Genomic DNA, 21,261 nt, shown 5'->3' on the forward strand with positions numbered 1-21,261 from the left:
ATTTTTTCCTCAGTATTTCTTATCATTCTTGTTGTCCTTCTCAGAACTTGCCCCAACATGACTATATCCTTCCTAAAATAAGTGAAGATTTTTGGATATAAAAGAGGAATTAGAGATGTGCTGTAGTAATTGATATAGTACTGGTTTTTCAGAGCAGGTAGGATTTACAGAGAACCACTTGAGAGATGATTTTCTTTATTTGATTTATACCCTGCTCTTCTTCATAAGAGATCAGGGTAGATGGCTCATACAAGGATGTCTGTCACTTTTACTTATTCCTGGGAGTACCCAGGCTTTTTGTGATTCAGCAATGGTTGATCCAGGGGATGGGGAGATCTAGCCAATCAGATGTGGAGAAAGCTTTTCTTACGACATCCAGGATTTTTTTTTTAAAATTTTTACATGGGAGTTCAGGAGTCGTCCCTTGTAGGCTTCAAGGAGATGGTATCTTCTAGATCACAGTATTGAGCACTTTGGCCAGGAACCACATGATGTCAGAATACATGGTAACTATATGGTCATACCCATTGCATTCAATCAATCCATGCAGTACTGTTGAAGGACAATTCTGGTTCCTCATTTTGCAGTGTTGTAGTGGAGCCAGGCTTTTCAGGATTGAATATCCTGCTATTTGATTATCAAGGATAATGATGTCATCTGTTACCTCTAAGGCTTCCCCTTTGCCTCTGTGCTTATGCTCATAGTAACTGGAGGGAAAATGAAAAGTTTCTCTTTTGCCTCTGAGCTCATCCTCATAGTAACTGGAGGGAAATTGAAATTTCTTAGCAACAATGTACACACTTTTGTGAATTGTCACAGCAATTGCAATGTGAAAAATTAGTGGAATGTGTGGCTTTGTTTTGCATGGCACTGGAAGAGTGAAGCCAGGAATGGAATATGATCAGAAACAGGAGGTATTCTGTTCATGCTAGCCTTAAGGAATGGGGCATGGGGATAGTGACAAACTTGGTGGACAGACTTTGTCCTGAGATCTCCTTTGGCCAAAAAGCGAACCTCTGCAGGCAGGATTAGGCTCACAGACCAAAGACCAAAGGTTGTGAGGATTCCGTGCCTAACCCCCCACCCCCATAGAATTCATGCCATCACCATAAGTTGGCAGGCAACTGGAAGACACATACACATAAAGTAATTTTTTTCTTCTCACCTAGATATCTCCAATATGGTTCACTTTTATCTATAAATGGGAGCATGATATAAAGATTAATAGGACCATCTCATTAATAACTATTAAATCTGCTTTAAAATACTTCATTTAGGGGAATAAAACGCTGTGGTGCATTCAGTATCAAGGAGCCAATCCTAAAAGGGCCGGCTCTTGCCGGCTTGGTGCAGATTTGACATGGCATGCATCATCTAAACACCATGCTCCCAAAACAGCTGGAAACCACATTATTTGGTCTGTCAGTTTCAGGCCTAAGAATAGTGGGGATCTTTGGAGTCCACATGAAGAAAAGAGGATAAGACGCTATTGGAGAAGGAGGAAAATTTGAGGATGAATTAACAAAGAGTTTTGGCAGGAGGAACAGCAATAGTTGTACAAAGTTATGTGTATGTGAGTGTGTTTAATTCTAACACAGGCTCCCTGTGATTAATTACAAGGCTTGAGCATAATTTAAAATTGATTATTGCATCAATTGGTTATAGGGGTTTGATTGTATTATATAAGCACAAAGTGATCATATATATTTAAGATCAGCACTCAAGCAATAAATAATTAAAAGTGACAGAGGTAATTTCCTTATTTCAAGAGACCTCCACCTCCATGGACCCTTAAGAATGTTTCAAAAACTGTCTGCTTATTCTTAGCTTGGTTGAAGATTTGTTTTAATACAGCTTGTCAGATTTTAGATTAGTGAACTGAACAATTTTTTTTTTAATTGCAATTATAATGTACATGCCCTTGTAAGCATTTGGGGCATACTTGGGGTGGGTGGGGTTGATTGATATATTCCTATGACTTGAACTTTCCAGAAATATTTATATGGTATCTGCCAGCATGATGTGGTGGTTTGAACATTGGACTATGATTCTGGAGACCGGGGTTTGATTCTCTATTTGGCCACAGAAAACTACTTGGTGACCTTGGGTGAATTAAACACTGTCAGCCCCAGAAAACTCTATGGTAAGTTCACTTTAGAGTACCCACAGAGTCAGAAATGACTTGAAGGTACACAACAACAATTTTGTATTTCCTGTGATAAATCATACATACTGGACTGCCTCACTCCACCCACCATCCTCCCAGAGCCTCAAAGGGTGGAGGATGATTGTTTTGATTGTTTGACTAATGGTTTTAATGATTTATTTTAGTTTGTCATTGTTATATTTGGAGTTTTTGTTGTATATTTGAAGCAGGGTGGGGGGAATTATGTGTATTGTGTTATATTATATTAGAGTTGTATTGTATTGTATTTGTCAGGGATGATGGGAGTTGTGGCTCTTCACCTGGCCTGGAACTCACCACCTGGTTGTGCACCACGCTGACCAGTTTTGGCCAGTTGTTGTATCTTTGCAAGAGTTGCAGAGAACTGGCTGAAGACCCCGACAAACTCTCCAAGCCTTCTCACTCTTGCTTCCACAGAAGTCTTCACCCTTCTTCACCAGGGTCCTGCTGGTTCTTGTAGCTTCACCCAAGACACCAGACAACTCAGTAGTCTTATATAAAAGATCTACTTTATTCTACTATATATACAGCTCCAAACAATACTCAACTCCTCACTCTCCAATCCAACTACTCACAACTACAACCCACACAACAATCCACTACTACCCACAAAATGCATTGGGATGTATAGTCCTTATTATAGCCATATCATGGTACCACCTACTGTGGTCTGCTTCCACCCAGTAGGCGTGTACATCATTCCCATTGGTTCTCCTTGTTCATCCCACAATTAATGATTTCATCATCTCAGCCTTGACCACTTTACAATTGTCAGGTGTGTTCAATTATCCACTTTGCAATTCTTGTCCTTGGCATTCAGCACTTGTTAATTGTCTTACCATTCACACCTGTGTGGTTCTCTATTGGCTTCTGCTGAGTCACTCTGACTTTCCCATACAAGTTTTATTTCACTACTGTATGTCCCATGTTGCTTTTTCCTTAACAGTATTGTAGTGCATTCCATTAGAGTTGCATTTGCTATTATTATATCATTTCTTTTTACTTGTTTTTCTCTGCTAACTGTTATGTATTTTGCTTTGTTAATTTTATTATTGTTATAATTACTATGTATTTTTGTTGCTATAATTGCTATGTAATCTTGCTCTGTTAATTGTTATGTATTTTGCTTTGTTAATTTTATTGTTGCTATAATTACTATGTATTTTTGTTGCTATGTATTTTTGTTATTTATTGTTATTGTTAATCGCTATCTTATTTTATTGTTATTGTTTAATTCATTGCTATGTTACATTTGTTTTTAATTCATTTTATTGTAATAATAATAATAATAATAATAATAATAAAGTTTATTTATATTTCCTGCCTCTCCCAAGGATTGAGGCGGGATTACATCAATAAAATAATACAATAATACAAATACAATTTGCCTTGTATTATTCCCTTTGTTGTAAGCCTCCCAGATTCCCTGTGATTGGGCGGCATATAAATAAATTCTATTATTATTATTATTTTACATAATAATTTTTGCCAATACTTTAACATTTTAAATATGAGTCATTGTTGATAATATTGGTTTATCCTAATTATGTGTAGGCAACAGATTGAATTTTTTACTTTTTTTTTTTTTATATCACCTTTCAGCCTGGCTTAAGTGATGTACAGTAAATAAAAGTAGATAAAAAACTCTTTGAAAACAGATGAACACACCTTTTTGAAAAAATTAAAAAGAAACACTCACAAAACAATCAGAAAAGCCACCCTTGCTTTAATGTCTATCTTCAAAAGAGATCTTGCGTTCTCATCAGTGAATGGTATGGCCTTTTCAGTTATGGAATGTATATGTATACTGCAGAAAATTCTGGAGCAAGAGCTAGTTTTTGGTCATTTCCCTGTCTTTTCCCAACTGCTTGTGCCATCTGCCACACTGTTCCAGAATATCCCCAAAACCTCTGGAGCAATTTATCAGAGGTAGGAGGAGCTGCAGGGGGAAAGGAGCTTGCATTGATTGATTAAAATGTCCCTCCTCTCTTTTGTCCTAGTGGGATAATCCTATGAGTATTGCTGCCACAGTTTTTAATAGATCATCATTTTTATAAAGAAAGTGAACTTTGAAAATTGTGGCAGTAATACTCAAGTACAGTATATGCTCACTCTCTCTGAGCTTAATTTGTTTGGTTCTTTATTGCTACTAATTCTACCTATAGGATAGGAGATCCTTTATATTTCCTGGAATATCATGTTATAACGTTTCTTCCAGATTTTACTTGGAAAAATTTGATGCAATCAAATAAGTGATTTTGAGCTTTGTAGAATGTACAAAACAGTTGCAACTGAAAAATTGGTGATGGATTTATGTGTACTAAGAAACTCCAGGTTATCTATTACAGTCTTAGTTGAACTGGTACTCTTGTGCAGTATAATAGCTAATACAGCTATGTAGATAGGTTTTCTGCTGATTATACATACCACTAACTGGTTGGATTCATGTTCTGTTTGCTGGTTGGAACACTTACTTGATATATTTTATGTGGACAAAAGCATGTATTCTGTGAACTGATCTGTAGTTTTGCCACCTCCCTTTCTTTCCTGTTAATCAAAGTGAAGGGAACTTTGTGGCGACTGGCACTACCATTGTGGAGTCATGATGCTAGTGTGAAGGTGTCCTCGGTCATTATGAAAATATAAAAACAGAACATAATCCATCAAAATGACATGAGCCAATGCAAATGCATGGCTAAGACTGCAAGCCTATGCACATTTACATTGTAACAAAAAGACATATATAGGACTACATTTTGTTACAGTATTAACAGGAATAATATTTTATAGATTTATTATATATATGCTAACAAGTTCAGGACCATTTGGCAATGTTGCCTCTGTGATTATTATAAGATTTGTATTACAAAAAAGCAAGCAAGCAAGCAAGCAAGCAAGCAAGCAAGCAATGTTCTCTTCCATTAGAAAATGATATCCTAAGTGAGAATCGTCTCAGTAATTGTACTTGAAATTATCATGATTCTTTCTTGATTACTAAAGATTTCTTGCATCACCGTTTACTTTGCAAAACATAGATTCTGCTTATAGGAAGTAATATCTTGCTTTCCCCTGAAAATGAATTTCCATGTCCTTGTAATACTATGGCACAGGCTTTGGGTTTTGGGTTTTGGGTATAATCTAAGGTTAGAGTTGCTCCACATGGTAATGAAGAATATGCAGTCCAGTCATGCTCACAGTCAAGAAGTCCAGTGGGTTTAAAGTAACTTATTACAAAGTCTCATAGCACTACAGAGATTGATATTTTCACATGTTGTGCAATCACGCTATATTAACAATACAAAAATGGCATAGTATCACAATTATGTTCCGCATACATTCATTCTTGTATTGTTAATATATCATTATTGAATGTTTCATGCACGTACTGTTTCAGCACTACTACATATGCATGAAAATTATGGTTCTGACCTGAACAAAACAAAATAGAATTGATAGATTTTACAACATTATTTTTTATCCAGTTGAAACAAAATCATGCCTACACCTTAAAATAAGACAAAAATCCACTCCAAAAATAATCTTAGTAGAGAACAAATTGACTGTACTGAAATGCATTCTAGGAAAATGTCCTGGATTGCTCCACGATAGCAGCATTGAAATGTTATTGACTTTTGCACCTTCATGATAGCGCTTCATTTGCGCTATTGGCAAGTTGTTAACAGGAGCTTAACATTAATAAGATATTACAGGAACATTCCACTTTATTCATGGGAGAAGTATGGTATAAGTGTGATGTTGTGTGAAAATCTTTGTGCAATGGCGTGATCATGATGGAAGCATTCCGTTTCTCTCCTGTTTCTTATTCCATGTACTATTCTCCTCTGTGTGTCTCAAACCCTGGAATATACTGCTGGTTTTGTTTCTTAAATTTTTGTTTATTGAATTTTATCTTTTGCTTTCAAATGGTCAGTAGTACCTTTGTGCACACATACCTCAAAAGGGTTGTATTGGCCATTTTGCTACTGACCATTGCCCCCCCTTTCCTGCTCCATACTAAGCATTCCCATTGAATTGACCTTGACAGGTCAAAGTGCATCCTTCCTTCCCTCACAGCTGCACACTCCCCAGCTTCATGAACAATCAACAATCCTTCCATCCAGGGTCACCACTTGTATAGCATAAAAAAGCATATTCAAAATATACAGACAGCAATCATGGCAGGATCTATAAACTTGACAAGTACCTTTAAAGAAACAAGTACTGAGGTAGAAAGGCATGCAGTGTAACTTGTATAAGGCAACCCACTATATTCTGTTTTAATGCCTATCCTTGAAGTGACTGGATCATGCACTGTTTCAGTGCATGTATTGTAGTAGACTTTTCATTAAGAGTGCAGTGTTGAAGACTGAGCTATAAGAGGCTGATGCACATAAGGAACACTTGGATAACATCCTGTATGCTCTGCCAACATAATTACATTGGAGGAGAAGTTAGCAGCATGAGATGGTGCAAAGTGACAGAGAGGAAAAGAAAAAGATGAATATGATGAAGGACGTATTGTTGTCTAGTTTTGATCTGTCTATTTTTTGAATGCCTGGATCTGAGCAGTCCCCAGAGCCAATATGTGATGAAAGGAGTGGTGGACAAAATCACTAGTTTGACAGATGATTTGCTAAGCCATTCCACCCATTGTGCCTTACCTCCAACATTTTCTCAAAGCTAGGAAATCAAATTTGTGGCTGGGAATCAGCATCTGGCCAGTGATATGTTACTTTCACTTCTTCCCCTCTCTGCTCTTGACTATCTCCTTGTCCAGGTATGGAGATTATTAAATTATTTGCACTATACAGTGGACCCTTGTTATACGCTGGGGTTTGGTTGCAAGATCCCCCATGAATAACAAAATTCGTGGATGCTCAAGTCCCATTAAATATAATGACATACCAAAATGGTGTCCCTTATAAAAAAATGGAAAATCAAAGTTTGATATTTGAAATTTATACTTTTTTTTGAACATTTTCAAACCGTAGATGCTTGAATCCATGTATCAGAAATCCGTGTATAAGAAGGGCTGACTGTAGTCTGATGTGAGAGGACTTTGCTGCTGTACATAGGATCTTGGTTTTTATTTCTAGAATGCCTCTCTTTTCCCCTAACTGCTCCTCACTGATGTATGGCCTGAATTTTTAAAGGGATAGTTTTAACATTTATATATTTAACCTCTTGAAAATGGAAATCAATGAAGCACTTAAAGTGAAGAAAAGTGAACAATTTTCACCTGAACAGTTAGTTTTTTTTTAAATTGTAGAATTAATGAGGCTTATTTCTAAAGTTCTGAAACAATTTACATTTTAAGCTAAAATTATTTTAGATGTTCTTTACTGTGTGTGTGTGGCGGGGTACAGACCGCCGCTTTGCGGCGGTCTGCCGCCGCCGCCAGAAGGTCCGCGGGGGAGCCGGAGCCTTCAAACAGCCCGACTCCCGCGCGGACCGAAAAAAGAAGCTCCAAAATGGAGCTTCTTTCAGCGTCGCGTTTGCGACGTAGCGAGGCGCCAGGGGCGCGCTCGCTACGTCAGCAGCGGCGCGACGCGTCTGGACGCTGTGCGTCCGATGCGTAAAGATGGCGCCGGCCATGTAGAAAGGCCGGCACCATCTTGTACGGACAGAGTCCGTAATAGGCACAGGGGCGTCTATAAGAGATGCCCCTTTTTTAAAATGGGACGTCCGGAGGACGTCCCAAAAGGCCGTTTAGAAAGCCCCTGTGTCTGAGAGAGAGAGAGAGAGAGAAAGAGAAAGGGAGGAGTGGAGAAAGAACGAACAAATTGTGGCTGTGGTTTTAAAAGTTAATGGACATAATGTTGTTTGAGAGATGGTCAATAAAAGATATTCAGAGAAATATTTAGCATGCTTACTTATAAATAAATTATGTTGAGCTCACTGATGCTTACCCCACTGTAAATGTACCTAGCATATCATCCTTAGTCTACAATCCCATGTCCACCTGAAAATAAACCTCATTTAACTCAGTTGTACTTACTTCTGTGTGGATATGTATATGATCTTGCTTTTAAACTTTAAACTTGTTTATACTTTCCTGGGAGGAAGTTCCACTGAGCATAGCTGAACCTGCCTTCAAGTAACTATGCATAGAATTTCACTGTTAGCAAAGAAACTACAGGAATGCTACATAAGTCCATAGGCAAATAGTTAAACAACAAGCAACAAACCATGTTGGGCTTTGCATGGCATGGCTTATTTGTAAAGAAAAGCAACTGTCATAACACCTAGTTATGTCCAGCTGCTAGTATAAAACCAGATCTATAGGCTGCTGTTCTGATGTCCTGTAAAAGCAGCTAAACCTGACAGAAATTTGTTTATATGATGTTATTTGGCATACTTTCTAGTCTCACATTTCTGTAAATAAGTGTCAAGAATCTGCCAAGGGTTTTCCTAAAGATTTAATTATGGCAGGAAAAATACAGTAAGATTTTTTGGTGGTGGAGGAATAAATTTTATTGACACGATTACAACATCTAAAATGACATTAAATCTTCTTTTTTTCTGTTGTGTTTAACATAGGTTGAATAATATTAGTTGGAATGAGAAGTTGGTAATTACTATGAAGATTCATTCTTGGATAACTGGAGGAACAGTTCAGTTTTTTAACTTTCTGCATTTTCAGCTAGTGCTCCTCCATGCCATCCAGAGAATAGGGTGCTCTGAGGCTGGATACTTGCTTCTAGGAAGAACTGAATGTCATAAAATAGCATCTCTTTTGTAACTGCCAGGGTTGTTGCAGTTATAGGTTCTTCACCAAGCACTTGTTCTGTGTTTGCTCTTTTCCCCATGCAACCTTGCTGTCTCTTTGGCTGCTCCCTTCAGTCACTCACCTTCTGGAAGCCAGAGAATTGGCAGCTGCCACCCGTTCTATGTTCTGCTTCTGCTGTGCTATGCTACCTTGGTGCTTTCTAATTTGGAAGCCAGAACTGACAGGTGTCTTTTAAAATGTCCTTGCTTTAAAGCTGGAAAAAAGAAAACAAGGATTGGAATACACCAGGCTTTTCCTTCCTTCTTTCCTTCTCATAGAAATAGAAGGACATACTGTAGAGGTAGTGACCATAATATAGTACTGTGTCCTTCACTGGTGAAACATAATAGTCTTCTCTGGCTTTGTCATTCTGAGCATGTGTGTCTCTTGCCAACCTGAAAGAGAAAGATGAAGTATGTGTGTACTTTCATATGGGCACATGTGCAAATGGAGCAGCTACAACAGATTGCTATGCTTCCAAGCACTTGCTTCCCATATTTCAGCTATCCAATTGAGTGCCATGCCTATACTGTCACTGCTAGGAGGCTGCATTTCATTATCTAGAAAGTAATACAAAAATCATAAATAGAACAAATCAGATTATTATATTTGAAAGGGTGTGTGTGACTATATTCTAAGTTAAATCTTGAATTTTATTTCAGTAGCATCTAAGCATGCTGAGAGCATGGGGTCCTTTGCAAAAGTAAAGTCTTTGTAAGGAAGTGTGGATTTGCTAATCCTGTACTGAGATTCTTGATGCCACAGAAGAGGCAGGATTAAAGTACTCAGAATGTCACATTTGTGAATGCAGTAAAAGAGGATAATTCAGAAGCCAATTTGGAAAATAATAAGTACCTTTTGAAAGGATGTGGGTGGAGGTTTCAGTGACACAGATGAGGAAAATCAAGGAAGAAGTATTGTTGATGAACATTAAATAGAGATCCAGAATAATAAATTGGCAAGTAAAGACTCCAGAAACAAATTGTTCCTGGGTTAATGACAGCAGATGCAAGGAAGCTGCCAGGTTGATATGGACAGAGAGCAAAAAGATTACATTGAACATTTTGTATACTGAGTGTAAAAAATATCCAGTTAGTCATTTATATATTTTCGGTATCTTAGACAAATAATGTTACATAATCATCTTTCTAAAATTTTAATGATCCTTTAAGGTTATATAAATGAACTGAATGGCAAAGGAACATTGAAATGTTACATTAAAATAGTTGTTGGGAGAAGCTAACAACAGACCTGCTAACGGAGTTACAGGTCTGTTCTTATGAGATGCTGTATGCTGATACTGTGTGCTGTGGCTGTTGTTTTTCTTTTGATATATTGTGTAGCATTGTGCAAATCAATCAGGTTACCAGGAAGGTGGGATGGTTCTGCATCCCCCTGAGGTAAAATTAGAACTTTGCTATGGCAGCTCTCAAAGTAAGGTCATAAAAGGCAATTTTATATTGTCTACAAGGAATAATAATGAAATGATAACCTGACAGATGTTTAATTTTTACATGGTGTATTAAGTATCCAAAGAGCAAATTAAACTGATTATTCCATGTATAATAGCACATTATTAATTTACAGATTGACAGATATATAGATATGGGTAAAACTTAATTTGTTTTTATTGGCCATTGAGAGAGTTTCAACTGTACCCTAAAACAATCACAAGAGTAGAAGAATATAGACTTCCATTGAACAGCTAATAGAATGCTAAGTTGAAAAACAACTAGCAATATGTGTGTCTCTCTTTCTTTTTCCGTGTGTACTTTAACATGTAGGAATATTTGGTATGTATATTAAGTGTACAGTGCGGTGGGGCTAGTGTAACATGAGCTTGTGGTAAAAACAAGGTGATCTTGTACGATTAAAAATGAAAACTTACATTTATTGTCTCAGGAAATCCATCTTGGGATTGGAAAGGGGATGAACAAAAAAGTTGGCCCATACGTGGTTGCAAGAGCCCAAAAAAGCTGGCTCTCATGTAGTTGCAAGCTCAGTTGTTGGGGTTGGCTCCTCACAGATGTTCCTTCCCAGACATAAGGAAGAAAAAGAAGGGGGAAGTGACATCATCAGGTAAGAAGGAACCAAAAGGAAGCTGAGTACATACTTAAGAATGATACATAAAGGTAAAAACAAAAGGGCAGATGTTATCTAGACTTCTCTCTCTCAGTAATCACTTTATACAAGTGCTGATACATCTTTGCTTCTGACAAAAGGCATAACGTTAAAAGTAAAAAACAACATTATTCTTCTTAAAGAAATAATTCATTTATGACATAAACAATACAGAGATTTTTTTAACCTATAAATAAAAGATGAGTACACATTTACATGTTCATAATTCAGTAACTTCCAATTCAGGCACTTCCAAAGATAAACACATTTAGGCTTTGTTCTCTGTTCTCTCTTGTGTCTTTCTGTGTCTTTTTAAAAGAACTATAGTTACTGATTTTTCCTTTATTGTATTTTAAATCTGTGTTGTGAGCTACTTTTATTGGAAGATGGTTTATAGATGTGTCAAATAAAAAGTGAAGCTTATGTGTATGGAAGAGAGGGTGCTATATGTAAGGTTTTCATATAATTTATTTTTAATTTATGTAAAATTGTTCTTGGGCCAGCTTTATGGGCAAAAACTAGTATTCCCCAAGAGCAATACTTTTCAGTAAAAACAATTGTTTACTTATTCATATGTTAAACATCAAGTTTCTTCATGTATAACAGGTGCACTGAATTAAACAAAAATGTAAGGGTCCATAAATTGAATCACCAACCCCTCCTAGCAAAAATAATAAATTTCTTACTAGTCATTACATGGCTCAAGAAGCCCAGCAAATAGTGAAATAATTATTCCTTGGGGCTGAAACAAGTAACACAGTGAAAATGTCAGTGCAGTGTCTTATGTGTGCAAAAAATAAAAAAATTGTCTGGGGGGGGGGGAATAACTGAAAATGCAGCTTCTAGATCAATTGTTGGAACCAATGTGGTCTGAGCATTGGTCTATGACTCTGGAGACCAGGTTTGAATGGCAGATTGGCCATGGAAATCCATGGATTACCTTGGGCAAGTCATACTGTCCCAGCCTAAGAGGATGGCAATGGCAAACCCTCTCTGAAGAAATTTGCCAAGAAAACCTCATGGGTCTCCATAAACCTTAGGGCAGTGATGGCGAACCTATGGCACACGTGCCAGAAGTGACACTCAGAGCCCTTTCTGTGAACACATGTGCCGTCGCCCCAGCACAGAGTTTGCCAGAGTTTGTTACTAGAAAGCCAGAGGGACATGGCAGTTTGCAATAAATAAGTAGGTTTGGGGTTGCAGTTTGGGCACTCGGCCTCTAAAAGGTTCACCATCACTGCGTTAGGGTTCCCTAAGTCGGAAATGATGAAGACACACAGTAGCAACAACAGCTTAGTCACTAATCAAAATGGAGACTGTAGTCAAAAAATCAGAAGAAGGCTGAGGCTCAGAAAGGCAGCAGTAAAGGAATTAGATATATTCCTCAAGTATAAAGATGTACAAGTATAAAGTACAAAATACCAAAGTCAAAAGATTCCAGGCTATAGTATTTCTGATTTCTATGTATGGTTTTGAAAGCTGGATAGTGAAGAAAGGAAGAGGATAGATTCATTTAAAATATAATGCTGTGGGAGAATTGTATGGATATCATGGATCACTAAAAAACAAATGAAGAGCAAATGAAACCTGTACTGTCACAAGTGACTAAAATGAGGTTGTTTTATTTTGGACATATCCATTGAGGAGGACCTCTTCTTGTCCCCAGGCTTCTTCTTTGTGACTCTTCACCTCAAATTCTACTTCTGTCCACCACCTGTGGGGCAGCCTTACAATTATCCAAGCTGATGCTGTTTTCTGCTTTATAGCTTAATTGGTTGCTGTCACCCCTTTTAATAATCTCCTTTGTGACCCCCTTTGTAATCCTTGTTGTTTGGATCCCTTATTATGATCACCAAAGTCACCAAAGATAAAAACTCCGATTGTACTTCTGCTGTCACCATAAGCTCTGATGTACTTGACTTTATCACCAGTTGTCATCAATCTAATAATAACATAGATATCAAAGAGCAGGTGAATGTGTTACAAAAGAATCTGTTAAACAGTTTGTCAAACAGTTCATGATTACTTAGTTGGATGAAGCATATGGTTTCAATACAGTGTTTCAGTTTAGTTGCTACAATTAGTTTGTTATTCTGAATGGTCTGTTGCAGTCACACCTCACAGAGTACACTCACTGTACTGATTAAAATATTCTGACTAGATATGCTGACTGAAATATTTGCTGTTCCTGCTCTAATTATTCTGTTGTTGTTGCTGTTGTTGCTATGTGCCTTCAAGTTGTTTCTTACTGTTCAGTAAAGAGGTTTTTGTAGGAGAAGGTCATATGTTTTTCTGGGCAGAATAATTCATCTGCAACACTTCAGGACATTCCATTATGGGGGATATAGAGGCATTTATTATTGTTGAGTTGTTATTGTAAAGTTGAGAGTATGTGACTTGCCCAAGACCACCCAGTGAGTTTTCATGGCTGAGTGGGAAACTGAACTCTGATCACTGAACAATGCCAGTTTACCTCAGTTAAAAAGCCTCTGAGAAGGAAATTCCTTTTTACAAAGTCTTTTCACATCCTGTCCCCTCTCCTTTCTTGTTCTCTGTGTTGCTGGATGTTTTATGTAGCATTAGATTTGGGTGGTGGTGGTGGTGGTGGTGGTGGTGGTAAAGAAGGGCTGGAGAAACACAGACTTGTAGCAGCATGCCTTCAGTAAACAATGCAATGAAAGCTTGATCTGGGAAAGAATGGGGATTCTATGCCAACTGATCTTGCTGTAGTTGGGTGTACCTGCGTCCAACAAACAAGATAAATCGCAACTGTCTCCAGAATCCCTTACTGGGCATGAGTGAACAGCAAAGTGGAGAAAACAGAGGCAAGCAGATATGCTTGCCTGACCAGCCCCCCTCCCCAGCATTTTAAGCACAGATCTAGGAGTTTGCCTGATGCATTTTGAAATATGTTTTCAAGTGATTTTTAGAAGGTTAAAAATATTTTTGTGTACTTATGCAAGGCTTACTTGACTTAATTGTTTCATTTCACACGTGTATTGTTTAGCTTTGCATAAAAGTTTGCTGAAACATGTTAAACTACCCTACTGTTTTGTGGTGCAAGAACGTGGCCCAAGAACACATCTACTTTGCTAACTGAGATATACCTATACTACAGAGGAATGGTCATTGTCTCCTACAACAGTGAGGTTAAAATTGTCAAGGATTCCTAATACACTCAATAACATATTTGTGTTCAGACCATCACTTGTGCAGGGACGTAGCCAAGGGGGGGTGTTCTTGGGGTCTGGACCCCCCTTCCGTTAGATAAAATGAATGGTGCATGCTGCTGCGCTGCTGTACCCAAGCCCCATTATAATGGTGGCACTTAGTCTGGACCCCCACTTCCCAAAATCCTGGCTATGTCCCTGACTTGTGCCAAAAGAGGAGGTTCCATTATTCCATTTCTCTTTGCAGTGGCAGGATAGAGTTTCTCAGGGAGAGAAAAGGAGACAGAGCAGTTGATCTCCCAGTTAAACTTATAAAGTGAATTTCTCTGTCACACATCTCCCTCTGTGCTTGCCAGATTGTATAGTTTTATTTATATATTGATTCATGCCTGCATACTAATCTTCAGGAGAAATAAATCAGTGTGTACCTGCAGGAATCCATGCTTTTTTGTGCTACCAGTGTACTTTTGTATACTAAAATAAGGAAAAGACAACCCCTACCCCTATGAATTAGAATTTAGATTGCCGAGCAGGAGAATAATTATAGGAGAATAAACTGGTAAGAGCTGACAATGTGCTACAATGCATGAGTGTTATTGATGTGTATCCAGCCAGCCCTTCCTACAGATTGAGCAGCTTCTCTCTTTTCTGTTCCCCCTGTAGCCTCAAAATCTGATCTGGGGTGTGTGTGTGTGTGTGTGGGGGAGAGACTCCAAACCAGATTTTGTGGAGAGGTGAGAAAGCAGAGGAGGAGCATAAATGGCAATGATATGTCTGATTTCCAAGCCATGTAGAAAATAGGATCTCAAGAGGAATAGTAAATTAGTTGCAAGTTATAAATCAATACAGCAGTCACACTGGTTTTTATTTGCTCCTTTAAGCACAATGAAGGTGGCAAAGATTAATGACCACTCTCCTTGTTACCATTTATCTTGCGTGTTTATATGCCTGTGTTCTAAAGCTCACAAAACTAGAACAACCCACCCCAATTACTTGGACTTATATTGCTGTATATTACACATCCTCATAAATTATCTTCAATCCCACAAAGTGAGCTACTGAATCCAATGTAGCAATGTCTCTTTGGTCAAAAATATCGACATAACTTAGCAGTTGTAATCCAAAACTATTTAATTTGTGCATACAGGTCTCTCTAAGAATAGAAGCTTAAGCTCATTGTTAGGGGGGCATTCACTATAACAAGCCAAGACAGAAGAATTACCATATGGTAAATTTCTGTTAAAAGAAGTAGTAGTGTAAAATTGTCATTAAAAGTTGTTCAAATTTTTATAACCATAATATTCTTTAATTAGGGTATATTGGGTTTTTTTTTGGGGGGGTGGATGCAATGTAGAGCATTTCTGCACAAAGCAATTCATACTGAATTCCATGGGGTTCATTTTTGCATACACATACACAGAACTGCAGCCAAAGGACCAAAACTTGATGCTTTTATTTTGAAGGAAAACTAGCTCTACAGAGCTCCAGTCCATACTCCTGGTCCATCATAGGGACTTGGACCAGTCTTCCATGGAAAATAGATTTGGCTGCCTTTTGTGACATGTCATTTTGCTAGAAATTTTGAGGTTTGTATGAACAAAGCATTAGAAGAAATAACAATGAAAATAGCACTGATTACTGACCACTATTATTGCATTTCCTATTTCCACCAAAACAATATGAGTTTAGAATATGTACTTAATACTTCTTTGACATGGTGTTTTTTAAGGAATTGATGACCAAGCTGATAACAGAGACTCCTGAGCATCCAATCCCATTTCTGATTGACCACCTTCAGTCCAAACAAGGTGGTCATAGCCAGCTTCAGAGGACATTGTCTGGATCTGCTGCTCTGTGGGCGGAAAGTGAAACTTCAGGTAAGCAAAGTAATAATAGCATAGTGTAAAATATTAAATGAGCATGAACTAGAATTCCAAACTACTAAACCCAACTAGAACTATTAAATTGATGGAGTTGTTCTAGTTGGGGCTAGCACTGTATGCAAAAATGTTTATTTGTTTATTGTATTTTATTATTTACTTAAGGGAACTCAGGGTTTGTATGTTTGTTTATCACATTTTCTATGCATAATAACTTTTCAATGGAAATTAGCTGAATGTGCATGGTATCTTCAGGTCACCTCATTAATTTTATGGTTGTGTGGTGTTTTCTTTCTGGTTTCCTTGTCTAATATTCTTAAGCATCCTGTATTGGGATAAATCTAACTTTATTTCAGTAGTCTCCTATTTATGCAAAGGGAATAACATAAGAGGGGTCAGAAGTATTTTACAAGCAAGTAAACCAAAAGCTGAATTTTATTTCTTTATTAAACAAAGCCCTCTTCTGGGTGTAAGAGAGTTTTAAGGGCAAAACTTCTGGCAAAATTGCTGTCCACTCCAAGGGGTAGAGCGTGACCGGAACAATCTTTTTTAAAGAGGGAAGCTGAGGCACAGTTCTGGTGACTTCACTTAGCCTATAGGCCATACTTTCCTACCTTCAATTTATATAATTGGTATGTAAACTAGAGACTTGGACTTATATTCCTTTACCATATATTTATTTCTAAATGTGCTTGCTATCTTGAATCTCAGAGAAAACTAAAGCATTCTAGGTTTGTTCACTGAAAGGCTTACAGGATTTTAGTAGCTGAAAATAGGAAACTGTTTATGCTAAACAGGACCACTGATTCATGAAATCCTGTATTGTCACCTCTGAGTTACATCAGAAGCTGTCCAGGATTTCAGCCAAGATTCTTATCTTGGTCTACCTGATGTTCCATGATGGTCTCTTATCCAAGCAGACCTGACACTGCTTATCTTCCAAAATCAGATGAGATTGGATGAATTCTGTCACATGATGCTTAGTTGACAGCTGCAGTGGCACACAAGGTTTTATCTCCTGCTTTATTTAAAAACATATTGAAGGGACAATGCTCTGCTTTGCAAACACTGTTACTTTGTTAGTTATAGTTATAGGACTATAAATTGAGAAATAGGAACTTCTCAATGTTACAATATTATTTTAAATTAAAATATGTGTATTTTTTTTCTAAAGTATATGCTAATCATGAGGGACAGGGTGGCTCAGCGGTTGAGATGCTGATGCTCTCAAGATCAGTAGGTCAGCAGCTCGAAGCTCAAGTGCCATGTGACAGAGTGAGCTCTCCTCCTCACTAGTCCTAGGTTCTGCCAATCTAGCAGTTTGAAAGCATGTAAAAGTGCAAGTACTGTAGATAAACAGGTACCACTTCGGTGGGAAGGTAACAGTGTTTTGTGCAGTCATGCTGGCCATATGATCACAGAGTCTCTGACAACACTGGCTCCCTTGGCATAGTAATGAAATGAACACCACCTCCTACAGTCAGACATTAACTGACAATCAAGTCAGAGGGGAAACCTTTACCTTTACCTTTATGCTAATCACCCTGAACATTTATTGTTGTTGTTAATTTTGATCATGATGATGATGATGATGATGATGATTATTATTATTATTACTGTAGTAGTAGTAAAGTTCTGGTTAACTGGACATGACTAGTAGTTGAATTTGATCCCAGCATTGGTTACTGGGGAGCATGTTGCATTGAAACTGATACCAGGGAATACTAAACTAGATTAAAAGGCAAATGGCATTCATCGCAGCTCAGTCCTCCTGACTGCTCACCAGCATCTGCTGCTGAGTGGCTACTTCATTCTGTCTAATAGTAGGGCTGGCCCAGCCAAATGCTACTATTCAAATACAGTTTGGTACAACATTGGCTTTTTTGATCAACACCCAAAGCTATGTCTTTCTGGGGGAAAAGAGAAGCTCCCCCCCCCACACACACACAAAAGGAGAAATAACAATGAAAAGCAAAACATGGAATATAAGCCCTTGTTCATAATAGAGAGATCTTTTGTTCTTTGATCAGACCCTGATAATATCTACAGTGTGCATCAGTTGGTTGATACTGTTTCTATAATTTTATTATGGTTATTTTACATAGAAAATTTGTAAAAAAAATCTCTGAAAAAAAAAATGAAATATATACCATTTAAAAGAAAATGCAACATTATTTTTGTTTCACAGAAAACAAGGGAACAAGAAGGGATTTGAGAAGCTATGATAAACCCTGGCAGACAAATGCAAAGAAGCCTAAAAAGTCAAAGAGTGACCTTGCTGTATCCAACATTTCTCCTCCATCACCAGAATCGAAATCATGTAAGAAACTTAAGAAACTGAGTGAGTTCTTCCATTTTGTGGTTTGTAAAGGCTGAAAAACATCTAAATGGGGATTATCTTTGTTCTTAAAGATGTGTGAATCTCAAGGATTCTTGGCTAAAAGATAGTTTGTTATAGATTACTTTTTATAGATGTTATGGTTTCAATAATTTCTTAAAAATATACACAAGTCTCATATTTGTGTTATTTCTTTTGTTTCCTGTACTCTTATATATATTTTCAAATATTCTTTACATCCTTAGTACACACAACTACCTCCCTTTCAGCGCATCCAGGTGATGAAACGTGTTATGTTGTGTTAAAAGTAAAAAAATAGAGTACTGTTCAGATTCTTAACAGTGCTGTTATTTTCTTCTCCTTGTGACTTTCTTTTGACTCCACTTTGTGAAACAGATGTGCTAATTTTCCACTTTTATGTGCTAGGTGACAAAACAAGCAGCACTTTCAAGGAACTGTGTGCAATGTGGAAAAAAAGCAGAAGCAGGAAAATGAGCAAGAACATTTTTATTACACAAGTCAAGCAATTGTTATTAGAAAATGAGCAAAAGCTAAAGTAACTTCGTACATAAACCATAGCAAATCTTGTTCATTGTAGTTACTGTATATACTAATGTATAAGTCTAGAAATATAAATCAATAACTTGACCCAAAAAACTTTAGTCGACTTATCCATGGGTCAATGTAAGTATTATACTTTAACTCTTATTAAAAAAACAGGAACTATCCCCTGATAAAAGGCAAGTGTGCAATCTTCCTCTGCTCTCTCATCCATACAGCCTTTAGTGTGAGCACAAACAGCTACACCTACTGGAATTTTGAAAGTTATTTGGCATTGTTTTCCACTGCTTCATCTTTTAGATCTTTTGTTATATGCCCCTACGTTTTACCCTCAACTTATCCACGGGTCATTTCAAAATCCATAATTTTGGCCCTAAAACCTGCCCTCGACTTAAAGATGAGGTCGACTTATAGTTGAGTATATATGGTATTTGCTTAGCATGCCATGTATTATCCATTTCTGGAGTAAGAAATAATGCTAATTCAGGTAATATTATAGGGGAATTCTAAAGCTTCCATACTGATTTTAATAAATGGTTGAATATAAGACCCAGAGAAAGTCATGAGTATTAGTAAGTAGTAGTAAATAGCCTGAACCATTCATAAGTAATTATTATATTGATAACAGTGATAAGTTGTAGAACTAGTACCATTTTCATTGATGAAATTATTCTTGTATGTATAGATGAAAAATACAATTAAAATACTGGATTTCAGAGGCTGGACTTTTCTGTCCCTTTGGTAACAAGGGTGCTACATTAAACGCTAAGACCCTGTTTCCAGAGGGCAAATTCTGTCATGGGTATAGGGTTACCACATGAACAAGAGGACAGAGCTCCTGTACACTATTTGTGTGGAAGAGGACATTTCTGCAGGTGTAGTTTGTATAGCAAAGCTAGCCCTTCTGAAATTTCCTCTTCCACAGAGGTATTAAAGGTATAAGAGCCATGTCTCATTTTTACTATATCACACTGTGTGGGAAGAAGCCACTGCATTGGCTTGTCTTACATGGTGGACAGTTTTTTATGTTGCTTTGTGCTTCAGAAAGAGGCCTGATTCAAGTGAATGCTGAGCAGAAAAAATAGTCCCCAATCATAGATAGCCAGTAGTGTTGCATCTCGATATTACAATAGTAACTAAACAGCTTTATATTGCCAGTGTAATTAATAGTGCATGCACACATTTAATATATTTTGGGGCATCCATACCCCAACAAACCCCAGACAGTCACATGGAAATCTTATTTAGTGGTAAGAAAATTATGAGTGTCTGCAGTGGGTATATATGTGGAAAACTGAGAGAAAGTGAATGAGGAATGGAGTATCCTTAAAGAAAAAGCATTTCATATTACTGCATTTAGGTGCAGGTCTCACTTATGAAGGTATTGGTTATGATTCTGATGAGCCACTATCTCCCAAAAATACTGAACCTGGCATAAAACATATCTGTAGTGGTGATGTTGACAGACATTCTGGGAAGGATCTTGACAAATCTCGCCACATGATTCAAGTTTTCAAGATGTCCAGTTCATAAAGCTGAAATTAAGCTAGGAGTTTGATTTTTTTAATACTATAAAATATTGATCAAGCAAAAATGTAAGCCTTCAGTAGACTTGGGATTATTATGTCTTTGATATAAGCTGTTATAGATTTTGATAACATGGCATAAAAGTCGTGTTTTACTTTTTTTTTCAGTGCCAGGATCAATAGAAAATCCCAAATGGGACTGGAGGTCAAAATCAGAGCATCGTGATTTTGATGAATTAAATCATATTCTTCAAGAAAGTAAGAAGCTGGGAAAAGCCCTGGAGAATCTTTCTCGAAGTAAGTTAGTTAATACTGAATGCTGTGTCAAGCATATACTAAAAGGGTACGTGGCCTCTTTTACCTGCAGCAGTCCAGATTAACAATAACTATTGAAAGCAATGTACCTATGGTCCAGCTCCACTGAACCTAATATTTTAAAACTCACTTAAAATATAATTAATGCTATACACAACAAGGCTAAACTCAGCTGAAAGAAGTATTGATTTTACTGAAGTGTTTGAAGAACAACTGAGAATTTTTGAAGTTTCACTGCTTGCTTTTCATTTTTAAAAAAACTGCAGACCATATGAATTCTAATGTTGACAATCCTAAGTGCTCTGAAGGCCTGCTTCAAGAATTATAGGAATGCCTTTAATTTAATAATATAATACTCATTGTATTATTGTAGTATCCAGCTGACTTCTTTAGAGT

General features: G+C 37.3%; 1 protein-coding gene across 1 annotated transcript in view; it reads left to right on the plus strand.

Moving 5' to 3' along the window:
- The window catches only part of C4H8orf34 (chromosome 4 C8orf34 homolog), a 126,311-nt gene that overhangs the window by 9,821 nt on the left and 95,229 nt on the right, over window positions 1–21,261 (plus strand). The window contains exons 2-4 of the mRNA XM_042464446.1: window positions 15,975–16,122; window positions 18,314–18,466; window positions 20,719–20,847. Of these exons, the coding sequence (XP_042320380.1) occupies window positions 15,975–16,122; window positions 18,314–18,466; window positions 20,719–20,847 (430 nt within the window). The remainder of the gene's footprint in view (window positions 1–15,974; window positions 16,123–18,313; window positions 18,467–20,718; window positions 20,848–21,261) is intronic.

This window comes from Sceloporus undulatus, chromosome 4, assembly GCF_019175285.1.
Source record: "Sceloporus undulatus isolate JIND9_A2432 ecotype Alabama chromosome 4, SceUnd_v1.1, whole genome shotgun sequence".
Taxonomy (NCBI): domain Eukaryota; kingdom Metazoa; phylum Chordata; class Lepidosauria; order Squamata; family Phrynosomatidae; genus Sceloporus; species Sceloporus undulatus.